The sequence below is a fragment of the Uloborus diversus genome, chromosome 3 (assembly GCF_026930045.1).
Source record: "Uloborus diversus isolate 005 chromosome 3, Udiv.v.3.1, whole genome shotgun sequence".
NCBI lineage: Eukaryota > Metazoa > Arthropoda > Arachnida > Araneae > Uloboridae > Uloborus > Uloborus diversus.
The window spans coordinates 6,168,631-6,186,184 of record NC_072733.1 but is presented as its reverse complement, the minus strand read 5'-3'; the positions used below and the strand labels follow the sequence as shown (position 1 = coordinate 6,186,184).

The window sequence follows — 17,554 nt, the reverse complement described above, 5'->3', positions numbered from 1 at the left end:
TTATCGTTAATTTTCATCTAAATAACTAATTTACTACAAAAATTTGCGATTCAAAAAATATAATAACACTTAATACCTTATGACTTCAATTTTTTGCTTTTATTAAAAACCACTTTAAAGTACGAAATTCAAATTAATTAATCAAAAATACTTCAAAAATAGCTATGAAGACAATACCTTTTGTTACAAAAGTATTCATTCAACTCTTGTGTTTAATTTTAAACCACCGCTTAGTATAAAACCTGATTAAACTCTCTATGATCATATACCGTTAACAAATCGCAGTGTAGTCGGAAAATTTCTAATTCTGATACGAAAACAATGCACCAGGAGTCTTCTGGAGCAGAAAATCTCATTCTGTACACTCGCAACTATTATAGATGATGTAGATGCAATTGATTCAAATTTAATGAGCAAGTATGTCTTTGTGAATTGCTTCCGTCTGAAATTCCTGGAAGACAATAAGAATGGCCTTGCGATTAGATTAACAGGAGTGAATATTGTAAAGCAAGTGTAAATTCAGCCGACTAAATATAATATACATTATCTTGAATTTTGTTAAATTTTAATTTAGTTAATGCGGAAAATTTCTCATGCATGCTAAAGAAGAGTAAGGCTTAAATTTTGTGTGCGAAACATGTATCCTCTGTGCTTAGGTTAACCATATTATAATATTAAAAGGAAATTATTATAAGGAAATTATATATATATATATATATATATATATATATATATATATATATATATATATATATATATATATATATATATATATATATATGTTTTAAAATGTGATTAAAATAAAAAATAGCGTAAATAAAGCACAAATAACTAAGAAAGTGCTCAAAATACCTCTTTCAAAGCTACAATGAGTCCGTGCTCTTTGCCTGTGTGTGTGTTTTGAGCACTCTTGCATAAATTTCTTGAAAATATGTTTTGTATTCACGTTGTTTTCCATTTAAAACAAATCATATAAATATTTCAAACGGTCAATTGGTAGAGTTGTAACAAATTTGAGAAAAACCCATATAGGAGTTTGAAATCAATCAAACTAATCTAGAAAATTGTGCAACTATGCCGTTATCTTCATGAGAAGCATCAACCTAATTTTAAGTTATCGATAAAAGTTCAATTATTTTGTTCGAAAACAAAATGATATAGTATTCACCACATCGAGTCAAACCTACTTTAATAACCATACGTTTAAACGAATCGGATTCAAACCATTATCCCTTTACCAATTATCTTCCATAGCTAGCATTACACAAATGGGCTACTTTGAACACGCAATTTTCTGAATAGCCCTTTCAGTAACAAAGCTAAGGAAAAGCACTCGGGATGATTTAAGCGGGTATGGGCTGGAACACAAAGTTTCAGAAGAAATCTTTTAATTTATGGCTCTGCATTACTCTTCATGAAAAACGAAATCTCAGCTTTCAACTTCTCTTGAATAGAAAAAAGAAACTTCGATTTTCCTATCTTCCTTCCATTCAGTTTCCAATCCTTCACGCAAGAGACGACTTTTTTTTTTCTCCGTGCATTAAACTTTCCTTAAATGAGGTGATAAAAGTCATTACTCGTTGCCAAACTTACGTCAACGGGTTAAGATTTACAGGAAGCGATTTAAATTTTCACCTGATGAGCTTATTTTTTTCTCTTAGCTCAAACGTTTAAAATATTGTAGTATTTATACTGTTTAAAGTCGATTTCTTCCAGCTGACAGGAAGATTGTTTAATTTAAACGTTTTGTCGGAAATTACTCATCTACCAGCGTCTTTTTTGCACGTCAAACTAATTTTTCGATTTTTACTGTAAGGTTAAAAAATTAAGATTTTTCTATTCATTTCAACATTTTGGATCGAGTAAAGTAATTAAAGACGTTTGTTTTATTTCATTTAATTATTTTTTGGGAGGGGGAATAAACACGTAATATGATAAATATTTACGGACAGGTGTTCCGCTTGAAAATAGTTTCTTTCTTTCTGTTTACCATCTGAATTGATTGTAATATTGAAGAAAACACGCTGTTTCGCTATCCCATAATTGTGCCACTTATAGATGAGCTGGAAGCGAAAATAGAACACTTCATTTTGTAGTAGGTATAATCATTGAAAACGCCAGGGTAGTAAAAATGTTACTCTGCTTGCGTATTCTCGCTCATCCCACCAAACTGAAAACGAAGGGATATGTTTCTTCTTCCAATTCATCCACCATGTTCCTATTTTACAACTATACTATAAATTTTACAGCTATTTTTTTTTTCTTGTTACTAGATTTTTTAAACCTATTTTTTAATTCAATTAGGGGAACTAAATCAGCCATTAATGCTTAGTTGAAAGCGAATTACCTAAATTGAAATAATCCTTTACGTCATCCATTAATTAATCAACTTTGTTTGTTCTATACCTGCGATGAAACTTACACGTGGTTATGCATTGCAATGAACACATGCTCGCGGATGTGTAAAGTCTACTAATTTAGACTGCAAAAATCATCAAGTATAATCGCAACATATTATAAAGTGTTTTCGTACTGTGCTGTGCTTGAATATAAATCATTTAATACTATTCAAATAGATGACCGTATTTTTCTGCTTTAAAAAATATATTTTAGAGATGAGACTATTGTTCCACATAAAATTAACAGAAATTGCCTCTACACATTTATGACAAGCTTTAAGAGTAGGTCAAACATACCAAAACAAACAATTTTTGCGCTGAAGTATATACGTACGTTGAAATGTCATGTATGCTCATTAAAGGGCGTGTCCAGAACAATCCTTTCGCCGTTGTATTGTTGCAGATGACACGAATTTAGAACATTATGCACACGATGTTTAATAAACCTGTTTTTCTAACATTTCTATATTGATTCATTTGATATTCTTGTCTCATTACCTTGTACTTTATGTTTCTATTCATATGTTTCTATGTAAAAATGCTTTCTTGCGGCGTCTCTGATTTACATCTATGTATAAAATGTGTCGTTAATCCTTTAAGAATCCCTTTATATTAGCACGGACATATATAAAGAGTGATGATGTTTTTAAATATCATTTATGCCTTGGATAATTAATGACGATGCAGGCATAATTAACTAACTAAGATCTACACAATATGTTATATTTTATTTTTAGCGTCTTAGAAAAACCATTTTATCTTACTTGACTTATATATCACAAACAATAAACTTTCTGCGCAGTTGCAAAGGAATTATCTGACATAAGGAAAACAAACGTGTGATTTCTTTTCCAAAAGTTTAATTCTAATGCTTCTTAACATTCTACAAAAATTTTCTCTTTCGCTCTATTTACTTTCCCAAAATCAATACTTTGATAATGAATCAAGCTTTTCCTCTTCGTGGCGGCAGAGAAAAATCAATTCCGAAGAACATTTCGAATGTGGGTACATTTAACTACTTTATGGCAGACACTTTCCTCAGAGACTCTCTCTGCGTAATTCTTATATATTTCGCAAAAAAAAAAAAAAAATCGCAAAGGCTTGCACCTAGAATTAAAATTAAAATGCAGATGTATTGAAAAGGTTAAAAAATATCTGCTGCATTGAGAGATCATCAAAATAGCAATCTTGATTTTAGCGGCAAGCTTGAAATTTTCCTGTATTTAGGCTCGTTATTGCTATTTTTTAACCGATTTCAAAAAAATGTGGTTATGATTTCGTCGTGCGTACGTATTTGTTGTGAAATATATATATGTCCAACAACAATGTTACAATTTTATAATTTACAATTTACAATTTAAAACTTAAAGTCTTTTTTTTTTTTAGTGACTCGTGCATTTGCTTTCGGAAAGCAAACTTTAATAAAGTCGAACAAATAATGAAGACAAAATTTTTTTTGTACATAGTTGCGCATTTGAAAAAGCCTTTCTTCACAGTCGTCGGAAGTCTAGACGCTGTGATCTATTTCTTTTTCTATTGTGCTCATCTTGAGCTCATATCATGAGCTCGTTGTTTCCTTACTCGACATGCGTGTAAAAAAGGCCTCAACGTCATATACCACATACTCTATCCAACGAACTTATTTTATATTTACACTACTAAAAAGTAAAAAATAAATTACTTTTAAATAAAAAAAACGTTCTTTAAAAAACACCAAGGAACTAAAAAGCAAAAAAAAAAAGATTACATTTACAAACTATTTCCTACCCAAAACTAGAAATGAAATTTATTTTACAATTCCATGACAAAAATCAAGTAAACTAAACACCAATTACAAAATAAACACTGATTTTAATTACCATACGATGCATTATTTTAAATACCTAACTAATTATATACGATCTCTAAATTTTAATAACCTATTGAAGTCGGGACCTCCTATAAACTGCAGTTTAATTAGTGTTCAATTCAGGATTTGGTGGGTTGTCAGTTACGTTAGGTAGTCGTTTATAGGAGTCCCTGACTTTAATAGGTTATTAAAAATTAAGAGATAGTATATAATTAGTTAGGTATTTAAAATAATTAATCATATAATAATTAAAATCATTGCTTATTTTGTAATTGTGTGTTTAGTATAGTTGATTTTTGTACTTGAATTTTAAAATAAATTTTATTTCTAGTTTTGGGTAGGAAATTGTAGGTAAGTGTAATTAGTTTTTTTTTTTTTTTTTTTTTTTTTTGCTTTTTAGTCCATTGGTGTTTTTCGAAGGCGGTTTTCTTTTTTATTTAAAAGTAATTTTATAAAAGCTTAATTCGGATATAATTACTAGTTCAAACGATGCAACTACTAAATTATGACAAAACAATGCACATATTAGCTGAAAGTCAAGCATTTATACTCATAAAAAGTTTCCCATTGATTGATTTTAAAAGCGTAATGATGATGATGATGCTGTCGTGTCTATGATAATGTGCAATTATATGGCTTTGAAGTTGTCGTAGACAGTCTTTGCAACTTCTACAGCCTTCTCTGTATAGAGTAGGTGCACTGGGTCTTCTAAGCAGATGTTAAAAAGTTTGGCCTGGACTGCTGGATAGCTGAAGATGTGTCATCTGGGCAATGAGGACAAAAGTTGGTGTAACTGCGCTGTCCCTCCGCAGAAATCCTCATCCCCTTTAAGTGATTTGTCCAAAGTCTGGTTATAGTAGCCGATATGGCTCTGTCAGAGTTCAAATCCGGAATGGAGTTTCTTTTCGCTTCTTGACCGATTAGTCTTAGGACAGCAACAGCGTTGGGGTCAACGAGGGTTAGGGAGTTGGATGGAAGAATTACGGGATGCATTTGCGAGATCATCGGCCTTCTTGTTACCAAAAAAATTGACATGAGCCGGTATCCATTGTAAAATGCAGGATTTTTGGGCAGCAATGATTTTGTTTGTAAGCTCAATGATCTGATGGCTAAGTTGACATTTGCCCTTCTGGATCGCCTGCAATGCTGATCTGAAAATCAGAGAAAATGATGATGCCTCTGGAACTCTGGTCCTCCTTAGAAAGATAAATCTCCAGAGCGCTTTTGGTGGCGACGAGTTCGCATGTGTAGTTCGAGGCGAGTTTCCCAACAGGAATACCGTGGCATTCCTGCGCTCCTTCTGGTCCGATGAAAAAGACTCCTGCTCCTCCTCTACCCAGATTAGATTTGGAAGAACCATCTGTGTAGGCGATCGTCAGATCTTGAGTTCAGGTCGTGAGTTTTTTAATGGTATGGTCGTCTTTTTCTTTGATTATTGCTGTGGGTTCTTTCTTGGTGCAAGGCCGTAAGAGATTAAAATATATTGGGGGAGAGGGCACAGTATGTTGTAAGGTTCTTTATAAGTTTTGAATGTCTCATATTTGAGGTTGATATCATTCCCTATATCATGATCAAATTGAAGGGTTGAGGATCTCTTCAGCCTGTACTTTCCACGCCACGCGCAAAAGGTTCTACTTGAGATATGGCGATCAGCAAGGGTTTGGATTATGTTGTCAAATTTAATGGCTGTTAAATTTCTTCTGCTTTCCAAGGGGGCAATGCCGCATTCTTTTTAAATTTTTGTGTTATTCGTTGAAGAAACAGCTCCAGTAATGATTTTAGAAGCTCTATATTGAACATTGTCGATCTTGTCTTTAATAGTAGGCCTTGCCGATGCCCATATGGGTGCTGCGTATTCGAGAACAGGCCTGACGATAGAAGTGTAGGTATTCTTGAGAGTTTCTGGACTTATTCCCCAGGAAGAACCGCAAAATCTTTTGAGGATGTTTAGCTTTTACAGTTCTTTATTTGAAACGTTTTCAAAGGTGTTTAGAGAATTTTAACTCTGCATCTAGAGTTAGTCCAAGATACTTGGGGTTGGAAGTTTGTCTAATTTTTGAAACTTATAGCTTTAAAATAGGATGGAACGAGCTTCTATTTTTCCTGTCTGTTGAGAAAACACAAAAGTTTAAAGCGTAATAATTCATGCAAATGATTCTGTTAAAGTTGTATGTTTTGTGTTTAGTTGAGAAGCTAATAGAAAAATATAATACCAAGTATCGATATATAAAGTAAGAAGTAACTACGTTAAAAAACACAAATTGCAGATTATTGCAGACACGGGTTTCGGCGTTACAAGAAACGCCTTTTTCAATGCAAAAAGTAACGAGCTTATCGATTAAAAGACTTAATCCATAAGAAAAAGATACTGATAAAAAACAATTCGAACTTTTCATCTTGCGATCAAACTTCGGAACCATTTTTTTTTTTTTTTTTGCGCTTATCCTGTTCTTCAAATCTGCGTTATCATATTGTTTAGCACTACAGTTGCAAGCACCATAGTTTTAATCTCTATCTCTTACAGGTACAAATGTCCAAAATATTCAAAAATGTTTTGTCAATCAGTCTCTTTGCAGCTCCAACAAAAGCAAGAGCAAACAAAATTTCTTTCAGACGAATTTACAGCATGATCGTAAAAAAGGGTTAAAAATTTTGAACTAGTGTATGCCATGAAAAATAATAAATTCTCGGCTTCAAAATAAAAAGGATGAAAACACTTTCGAGCATTCTAGAAACAGTTACCCCAATAAAAAGCAATTTGCATATAATGAATAAAAACCATTTTTATCCGTTTTCCGTTTAGCGCTGTACGTTCGGTTTTTTAAATTAAACATAACGTTTAGTTTTAACTTTATAACGTATCAGCGGATCAAAACTTTAAATCCACAATCAACATTTAATCAACGTTCTTTTTTTTTTCCCAACTCCTATGAAACAATTCCAAATAAAGAAACTTTCTCTAAAGATGCTGAAATCCACATCAAACATCACAAGCTCTAATAGAATTCAAATAACACAATTCGTAGCAGAAGTATTTTCGTCGTGTAGCTATTACCTCGATAAATGACCTCTACTTGACCAATTTTGGCTATTATTTCCCTAAGATGTGACGTTGGCCTATAACTGCCCCCTATCTCCCTCCAACGCTGTAATATTACCGCTTTCGGGCAAGTGCAAGTGGAGACCCATTAATTTCTTAATGTCATAGAATTCAGCTCAAGATTCCGTATTATGGTCTTGCAGCTGGTATCAATTCTTAGTTCCATTCGAAAAGCCTTATTTATAGTGCTAGCGATACAGCTGAATGATATTGGCTGCTATGACTCAAAGTTGGGAAATAGTTGCTTGAAGAAAAAGCGATTTTTGTGACACATTGTTTGTTTCCAATAATCTTATAAAAATCATTTTGGAGGAAAATTAATCTAACAAGTTTATTATTTTTGACTTTTTCCGTTATTAAAAATTATTTTACAAATGAACGAGCTCAATTGCTTAGTGTTGATCCAAAGAAGCAGCTAAAATAAAAGGTTTTAACTACAAATACATTCGCAGAAACTGTTTTTAGAGAAGCATTAAATAAATATGCTGTATGTATTGATCGACGTTCATTTGGCATCGTATCATTATCTTAGTTTCAAAAGTGCACATTGCAGCAGACTTAAAATTAACATGATGAATAAACAGTTGAATCTCCCCACTGTTGAGGACTCTTGCGGGTTTGCTGAATTTATTTTAGATACCGCTTTTCCGACACCTTTAGCTTCAATGAGATGAAATCTGCCTCCAGCTCGGTTATAGACTGTTCCACACTGATGAAACCGTAACAAGGACCGAACTACAATCTCTGAATGGCATAACCGGGCTGTAGGTATATTGCATGTAGTTATGCCTTAGCCATGGCTTAAGATCGGTAACTTAACGCTTTATAACGTTACCGAGTTTTTTTAAAAATACACTGTCATGACTTATAGTCATCCTTTTCATTGATAGCTTTGATTATGCTCTGTATCCATTGACTTTTACATTTTTTTATTTGCTAAATATTGACCTTGTAGCACTCAGTTCTTACTAGTCAGATTTATTAGCGATGTAATTGAAATTGTTAAAATTTAGTAAAAAACGTTATCCAGAGAACCATTTTAGTATATTATTGTTCTCTGCATAAATTTCAAAAGGGGTTATAAGATTAAATGCACGCATGTAAGTTTCAGCAAGGTCATACGTTTGCTAACTTTGAACAAGAGCGTTTAATAACAATTAACAGGTGATACAAAGCAAGTTAGACAGGTCTAGAACAACAAATTTTTCGATGCAAAATAAAAAATATACATTTGTAGATCTAATTGATGCATCATTATTGGACAGGGTTATTTATTATTTGCTCTGGTATTTCTAATCACTTAGGTAAAAAAGACAAAAACAACTAAAGAGAACATTTGCAGGAATGCAGAAAAAAAAAGATTTGTTTTTCACATATCTTACAGGTGTTCTATGTGTGTGCCTTTAGACACACAATGCGATACAGTGCCTGCTACACTTGAATAAACATTTTACTAAAGCTTGACCACGGAGAGATGGCGGATGACCTTGAAATAGAAGCATTGTTTGTATCGTTTGTAATAAGTTGTTTGTCATTGTTTTGTAATAAATACAATCGGCGAGAACCCGCCGCTTACTATTCGGCGCTTTCTGGTTGCTTTCACCTATTACAAACGAAAGTTCCGCTTCAAGGTCTTCCGCCATCTCTCCGTGGTCAAGCTTTAACAACATTATTGATAGCACGTGTTATTTTCCTATAGGGGGTTGCAAAACACCATGTTTTAGTACTGCTTTTGCCCCGTGATTAAGCGGAACTGTGTAAATAGAAAAAACACGCTGTTAATGTTTGTTAACATGTTAAGTTGAATGAAGCAAGACTGAGCCATCGCATTACGTGATCAAAATTCACACATATAACATCTACAAGATACATATGTTTAAAAACCTTAAATTATTTATACATTCTTAGTTGTTATTTCTTACTGCATTACTCTAAGATTTTTTCCCTTTATCAATTAGCAAATACAAATATAAATACCTCTGTAATTATTATAACTTCTACCATTATGATAAAATTATTACTTAGGGAAGTAAAAATGCTATAGTACTAAATAAACAATATTTTTTAATCAAACTTGATGCTTGACAGTAGGAAGGCTCAGGAATGGAATTTTATCAATTACTATTTTCCCCATTGGTGATGAAAGTAATCTGACCTTATGCATCCTATTAGTGACAAATAAGCGACATCACACTTGATAGTGACACAAAAAATTACCTTTTTAGTAAAAAAAAAAAATCTTCATTTCGGGGAAACTTATCACGCACCTGTGTTTCAACGAGCAAATACAAATATAAGATTTCTATTCATAAATACTTAACAGTACAAGAACAAACAAAAACCAAGGATTAAGCGGTTATATTGCTGACTTGAAAAAAAATCAAATTAATACTAACGGCGATATAAAACTTTATTATTTTTCTAAAGCATTTCAAATACTAATAAAACAAGAAGTTCTGTCCGTAACTAAAAGAGCCTACTACAACAGTCTTGATTTTTTAGTATCCGATCAATATTCTCAAAAATAGCTAAAATCGCAAATTATTTCAAAAATGATTTTCTAATATTTTAAACTGATTTCTAGGAATATTATTTGCCTCACTCATCTAAAGAATTAAATGCGTAAAAAAAGAGTAAAGGAACAAATAAATCAGAAGCACTTTTTACACAAAGCATCTAATACACTTTTTTTACATTCAAAAAACATCTTTAACCGCTTTTAAAAAGAGAGGAAAAAAGGATAAAAATTAATAAGATTATTAAAATATACATCATATAAAAAAACGAATGTTTGTTTCTCCCCTGGTTCCAAAAAAAAAAAAAAAATAATAATAATAATAATAAATTACTCTTCTTTCAAAAATAAATAAAAACAATAAAACGTCAACTTAAAAAAATATATTTTACTTAAAAAAAATCGTTTGCGCATATCGTTATGTAGAAACATAAAAAACTCCGAATTTATCCGCCAAAAACTGAACAGATAAATTAAAACTTTAGAGTGAAAGTAAAAACAAATCGTATCAGCAATAATTATTTCTCAGTAAAAACCATGGCCTGCGGAGTCAGAGTCAATCTCATTTTGGAACAAAAGAATCAGATTCGGGAGCCGAATGTTTTTAATTCAAGCACAGAGAAAATTCAAACACAAGGAAGGGAAAATGACCGATTTCAACTCTGAGTTGAAATCAGTCCTTAAAGTTCGCAACTCTTCCTATGTTTGCGGAGTCAGAGTTGGACTTATTTTGGGATAAATGAGTCGAAGTCGGTCATTTTTCCTCCGTGTTTGAATTTTTACCAAAGCAACGAAGTAAGAGTCGAAGTCGGGGAGTCGGAGTCCGACTAATTTTCGGGCACAGGAGTCAGAGTCAGGTGCCCCAAAATTCTCAGAGTTGGTGTCGAGTGTTGTTTGTCAAGAGCTATTTCCAATAAAATTTGGTTAAAGTAAATCCGCCTTTAAATTCGGAATCTGTATTGACCACCAGTTTTTCCGTAGGCCTTAAGGGGTTTGAACTGTTAAAAATTGAACGGAAAATTGTTCAAATCAAAAAGATATTTTCTACATACGTTCTCCATGAAAAGCTTTTTCGTACAAAGTTTTTTGGAGAAAATTCGCCTCTAAGTTCGGGATTGCCTTGAATTTCCCCGTAAGCGCTAATGTTAATTTTTTTTTTCCAACTGTTCAAAATTGAACAAAAAAATGTCAAAAAGTGAATTACAGGAATGAGGTGTCCTCGAAAATTTCTTTCGAACAAAAAACAATATGTTCCGATCAGACTATTCGCTCAAAAGTTATTGGTTGCAGAAAGACTGACAGATAGACAGACATTTTCCCGCATTTTAACACCCACTTTCCAATTTGTAATTTTTCGATAGGTATTTAATTTTTTTATTTATTTTTGACTTTGTTTTATTTTTTGCGATATTTTAAAGATGCATTAAGCCTTCTTTCATGCTTTTTTCTTCTTTCTCTGACTTTCACTGGAAAGTAGGGTAACGAAAAAAGGAAATAGACCCTTTGAAATACTTCGAAGTTTGTGTTTTATTCCGGATCGTTTTTTATTTGTATTTATTTTATTATTATTTTTTCTTTGCTTAACTTACGAGACAAAATACTTTTTTTAGCAGATGACATCAAAACTGCCTTCAAAATTATTCTGTAAAGAATATTAGGTTAGACACTGCTTAATTTAATGAGAATGCTAAATGATACACCTAAGAAACATCAAGATTTAACTTTCATTTAATAAATCAGGCTACTTATGTTTAACATATTAGCCCAATATAAAAACAATATGTGTAAAAAATCTAGAGTAATATTTACGGAAAATAAAATGCAATATGGCTGCAGACAAACATTAAGATTTTAAGGAGGAATTCTATTTAAAAAAAAGCTTTCTTTATTGATTAAACTAAACAATAGATAAAGAAAAATGAGAGCGATGAAATTTCCAAGAGGTAAATTTAATTATTCTTCAAATAATTCAATTTACTCGCATTTACTTTTACATAGATTTATTATTATTATTATTATTAATTCCATTTCGCAAAAGAAACCTTATAATTGATAATAATCTCATAAAATCTTTGCGAAATAGCAGACTTTGTTTTAATCACTTAGTTCATAAGAAGAAAAAGAAAGAATTATATTTTCAGCACATGTTTTCATTTGCTGTTTTCATGGAAAAAATAAAAAGGATTAAAATTTGAATTAGTTTAGATTGAAGTCATATTTCTTTGCTTTTATATTATGTCAAAAAAAATATTCGACTGACAGTTGGTTTAAATTTTTTAACGAATGAAAAAAATGACATCATCAAAAACATTGTGCTTATAAAATTTTCATATGCTATTTTCATTTCTCAGCAAAAAAAGGAAAAAAAAACCGCTATTATTCTTTTTTTTTCTTTTTCCGAATGTCTTAAAAGTTGTTCAAATTTAAACAAAATTGAGGGCATATAGAATTAACTGAGGAACAAGTTACATTAAAAAGAAATTATTAAATAATTAATCATATAAGTGAACGATTTAAGTATGACATAAAAAACACAGTTCATGTTCCTACACCTTAAATTAAACTAACTTGTTTTGAAATAAACAAACTTTTGTATTAAAAAAAAAGTTTTTGTAATTTCTTTTTTATGAAAAATTTTAAAACATTTAAAATCTCTAAGGAATTAATTTCTATCATGTCTTAATGTTATTGCGTCTCTTTCGCCGTTTAGAAAATGAAATTTTTATTTAATAATTATATCTTTTAGGAGGCTTGATAATTTTAAAGCGCTTGAATTTACGAGTAGTGTATTAGAATTAATGTAAGTCAAATAAATAATGTTAGTCGGAGTTTAGAAAACTGCACTTCTTTACTTAAACTAATCTTCAAACTAAATAAATAATTTTAAAAATTGTATTATTTTGTAGTAAATCTGACACTTTCAATAAAAACCTCTAACATAATACTGAACGAAAAGTTTGATGTGCCATTAGTTTCAAATGTAAAAGAAATAAATAAATACATTTGAGCCAGAAAGTAAAAATACATTTTCCTTTTTTTTTTTTTTTGAAAAACAAGAATAGTAGACACGTGTTTCGGGTAACAAAGAGCCCCTTTTACATAATGTTACATATTTTTGTTTTGAAAATGTTGCTCCAGTAACAAATGTCCTGATTTTTTTTTAATTGTTCATTTATAACGATTTATACTTTTCTTTTGTATTCTGCATCTTAACATAATAGTCGCTTGTGCACGACATCAGTACTATACCACTTTTTATATGAAATGAGCAGAAGATAAAATCATTTTTTTAACAGAGCTATCCCATTCAACCGTAATATCAATTTTGAAATAAATTATAGTGGATAGTATTTGGTATTAACTATTTTAAAAAAAACCCATCAGCATTAGTGCTAATGGATAATTGTTTTTATTTTTACTTATTGGTGTTGAATAAATTTGTTTAACTGTAACCAACTTGAACCGATCAAAAGAACTCTTGTAATGCATGGCGTCATTATGCTTATTACTTGACCTTATTTCTTCGTTCATCTGTTAACGAGCGAATGTTTGCGGAAAGCTTTGAGAACACAACAAATGGCAATTGTTTCACCCGATGAAAGTCGTCAGCATATTATTCGTCAAATTTATTGAAAATCAGAAATACCAAACTGTTTAAAGGTGAGGTTTAAATTTTTTTCACAAGGGGCTTGTTAAAATATGTTTTTATACTTATTAATGTCAAGTTTGGTTTTAAAAAGGGGATTAACTCATTTATCTATTCCCTCATACGATAACTAATAAAAAAAGAAATGATGTAATAAATATCGAAAAATAAAGGACGAATGGATTAATTGTTTTGTAAAAAACGAGTAAAAGACAAAAATAAGCAAGCAATAGATGACCAGCAATAACACAAATGAAAATGAAAATATATTTATAAGATTGCGAAATGCCTCTATATCGGTGTTTCTCTTATTACTATTAAATACATCTTCGAATCTCAAACATTTTTTTTTTTTTGTCAACTTTCCAACTTTTAATGCAAAAAGTCTTGCATTTTAAAACGATTCCAAAAGGGATCTTTTTCTGGGATAAACTTAAGTTCTAAAGCAAAAAGCCGTGTTACCAGCTTTGTAATGAAAGAACTTTTAATGAAAAATACATAGGTATACAAATTACTTTTTGGATATCTACTAGGGACCTTTTTTAACAGTTAAAAATTCTTTTGATGTACTTCGATTACTTTGGGAAAGATATAAATACAAAAACATTCGACGCTAATGAAATCATATCAAAAAATTAGGGAGCTTGTAAAATAAGAGAAATTTATAACTGAAACAAAAAGAATTATTAAATATTTGAAATCTGAGTGAGAAGAAAGCGCCAGAAACGATTTACCACTACAAAGAAATGTTTATTTTCAACAAGAATAACAAATAATTATCCAAATATGTGCCGGAATTGAAAACAAAATTTCTATTTCACAAATGGCAGTAATTTTTTTCTATAATTTCAAAGACAAAATGATTTACCTAAATTTCATTTTTACTAATTTACCTTACAAGTCAACTCTTTTTGTGTAAAGCTGTGTTTTATTGTACAATAATTATTTTAACAATGACAAGCAAGAAGTAACTCAACGAACAATCATAGTACATCTCAAAAGAATGAAAAATCCATACTTAATAACATAAGGAATATATAATGAATGTATAACATAATAACATTAATATAATAAATCCATAAAACAATAATTATTTTAACAATGACAAGCAAGACGTAACTCAACGAACAATCATAGCACATCTCAAAAGAAAGAAAAATCCAAATTTTTTAAATGTAATATTTTTAGTGTGTTTATATATATTAAAATATTGCATTATACTCCAATAACTTATAATGCGCTTATTTTTTGTGATCTCGTTCAATGTAATTTAAATTTGCAAATTGTTATGTGTCATCATTGATTATGCGTTTTTATACTACATGCGCCAGGTATACGAGATAACTATGTGCCAGTAAAGTGAAAAAAAATTGTTCAAAATTCAGATTGTTAATTTTTAATCATTACGTATTTTAAATTCTCGAGATTTCCAGAAACGGATGATGTTTTTTTAAAAAGTATTTTCTGGATGAATGTTATATTATGCTTATCTGTCTGATAAAGGGCATTAAGTAGTTTAGGAGCCTTTTAAAGTTAATTACGATTTTTCTTTAAATGATATTTGATTTCTGAATACATTATGAGTTACTTATTATTTGTTTTTTCTTTTGCAGAAAGGCAAAGGAGTTTTCCCCCCAGAAAGCTGTCCGAAGATGAATGAAAAACTTAAGTAACTCCTCTTGAGAAAGAAAGTACCTCATGATGAAAAGAATGATTTATAGTGTTTTGTTTCTGCTGAGTATACTAACTCACAGTTTTTCAATTTCGTGCCACCCGAAATGCCAATGCATATGGAGAAAAGGAAAAGTAACAGCAGAATGTTCGATGGCTGGCTTTGAAAAAATTCCTCCCGGTTTAGAACCAACCATTCAAGTCTTAGATTTAACTCGGAACAATTTCACACTCTTACCTCCAAATGCGTTTCTGAATGCTGGTTTAGTAAACCTTCAAAAGCTTTATCTAGCTCGTTGTGGGATAGAGCATATTGATGATTTCGCATTGAATCGAATTTCAAATCTGGTGGAGCTTGACCTCAGCGATAATCTTATTTCTTACATTCCTACAGCTGCATTTCGTCATTTGCCATTATTGCGGCATCTGATTTTAAGTGGAAATCCACTTGTCATCATTCCAACTCAAGCTTTTGTGGAATTAAAAACCCTGATCATCTTAGAAGTAAGCGGCTGTAAAATTGATACTATTGCCACCAGAGCTTTTGAAGGTCTAGAGAAACTGGAAGTTTTAAAATTAGACAGTAATGACCTTCAAACTCTTCACGCAAAAACTATGATGCCATTTAAATTTCTTCATGGAATAACCTTAGATGGTAATCCTTGGACTTGTGATTGTGAACTTCGTGGCTTACGTCAGTGGCTACACGAAAACAACGTTCCTTATATTCCTCCTACTTGCTACAGACCAGTAAGACTGCGTGATAAAATATGGACAGAGGTCAATATTGAGGACTATGCTTGTGCTCCCACTTTTTTAAATACATCCAGTGCCATGAATGTATTTGAAGGTTCAAACGTAACATTGGAGTGCAAAGTCTCCGGGGATCCTATTCCGTCTATACAGTGGCTGTGGAGAGAAAGGGTGATTGCTAACTTATCCGAAGGTATATCATCCATGCAGACTTTTATAATGTCTGAATACGCCGAAAAAGAAAAGAATTCAAGGTTACGAATATCATCTGTTCAAGAGCCGAATGCAGGTGTATATACTTGTGTTGCTTCCAATACAGCTGGAAAGGTTGCTAAGAATTTTACGTTAATGGTATCCAGAATTCCAGTTACTGGTGTAAAAATTATAGAAGAAGAGAAAACTCAAGAAGTTAAAGAAGAGGAAGAAGATAGAAGTAATTCAATGGCTGGAATGGCCATCGGTATGGTTACTGGAGCTGTTATTGTCCTAGTTATCCTTTCGGCTGTTCTTTATATTTGCCACCGTAGGAGACAAAGAAATGCGCAGCGTAAAAGAATTGAAGCTAACCACAAAATGTGCAACTCGGTCAATCCAACTTCTCCGAAAGCTGCTCAAGACAACTCTGACTTGAAGCTACTTGGAGTTAATCCCATGGGAAAGGCAAATCGCATCGGAGGCTATGAAAACCTACCAACTAATGAAATAGATCATTACGATCCCGTTTTGGATGCTGCTAGACATGGAACCGATCACTATGTCGATGCTTCTAAAGAGCCACCAGTTTGGATGGTAAGAGATATACATATACCGACAGCTGATTTGCAATGGGACGGTCATAATCCTCCACCAGTAATGATGATACCTGCAGCAGCTCTTGATGACAAACGAAACACTGTCCCCATGATGATGCCTGGTTCCGCAGATGATATTCATGTACGCTTACACCATGAGCTTTCTGATACCTTGCGTAAAAAAGGTGGTGACCGGAAAGAGAGAGAACGTGGTGATGGCAGCTCTGAAATGGATGCGATGGATCCTGAAGGGATGAAAATGAACTATGATACCCCAACTATACGTGAAGAGGAAAGAAACAGCCGTGTTTCATCATTTTTGTCAGATAAATGCTCTGAAGAAAAAGGTCCTGATTTGATAGATCATGCTCGTGCTATTCCCGGAGATAACGAGGATTGGAAAAACAGCCCACCGCAGCAATGGATGTATCAGCCCAATATGGATCCTGGTGCAGAATTTTATAGGAGACCGGCCCAAGCTAAAAGCATCACTGCTGCTTCTCGTATGAGTAGTGACGGAGAATCGACAGCCACTGAAGTGTAATGAAGTAACTCTACCTCATGTCACATGGAGAAATACTTTCGGTGTGCTGCCACGATCTATGATTCAAAGAATGGGAAAAACGCATATAGCCCAAACTCTAAACAAAATCCGTTGCATGTTGGTAAGAGAAACATTCAGCGATAGATTTTTTTTTTTAAATCGAAGTGGTGCTCATAACAGTACACTGATGCCCCTTTGAGATAGCGATGGATATGTTGTATATTTTTTGCGAAGTATGCCGAATGAATTAATTCATTTGTAAACAAAATAACTTATGATATTGAGA

At 32.0% G+C, this 17,554-nt stretch overlaps 1 protein-coding gene across 1 annotated transcript; it reads left to right on the top strand.

Moving 5' to 3' along the window:
* The first annotated feature begins 15,219 nt into the window (after window positions 1-15,219).
* LOC129218361 (leucine-rich repeat-containing protein 24-like) lies at window positions 15,220-17,268 on the top strand. The gene has a single exon (XM_054852604.1). It carries the CDS (start codon window positions 15,220-15,222, stop codon window positions 17,266-17,268), a length of 2,049 nt encoding a protein of 682 aa, XP_054708579.1.
* The last annotated feature ends 286 nt before the right edge of the window (window positions 17,269-17,554 follow it).

What these genes read in the sequence shown, in the direction of transcription:
- LOC129218361 (XM_054852604.1), top strand. Translation starts at nt 15,220, where the DNA reads ATGATTTATAGTGTTTTGTTTCTGCTGAGTATACTAACTCACAGTTTT.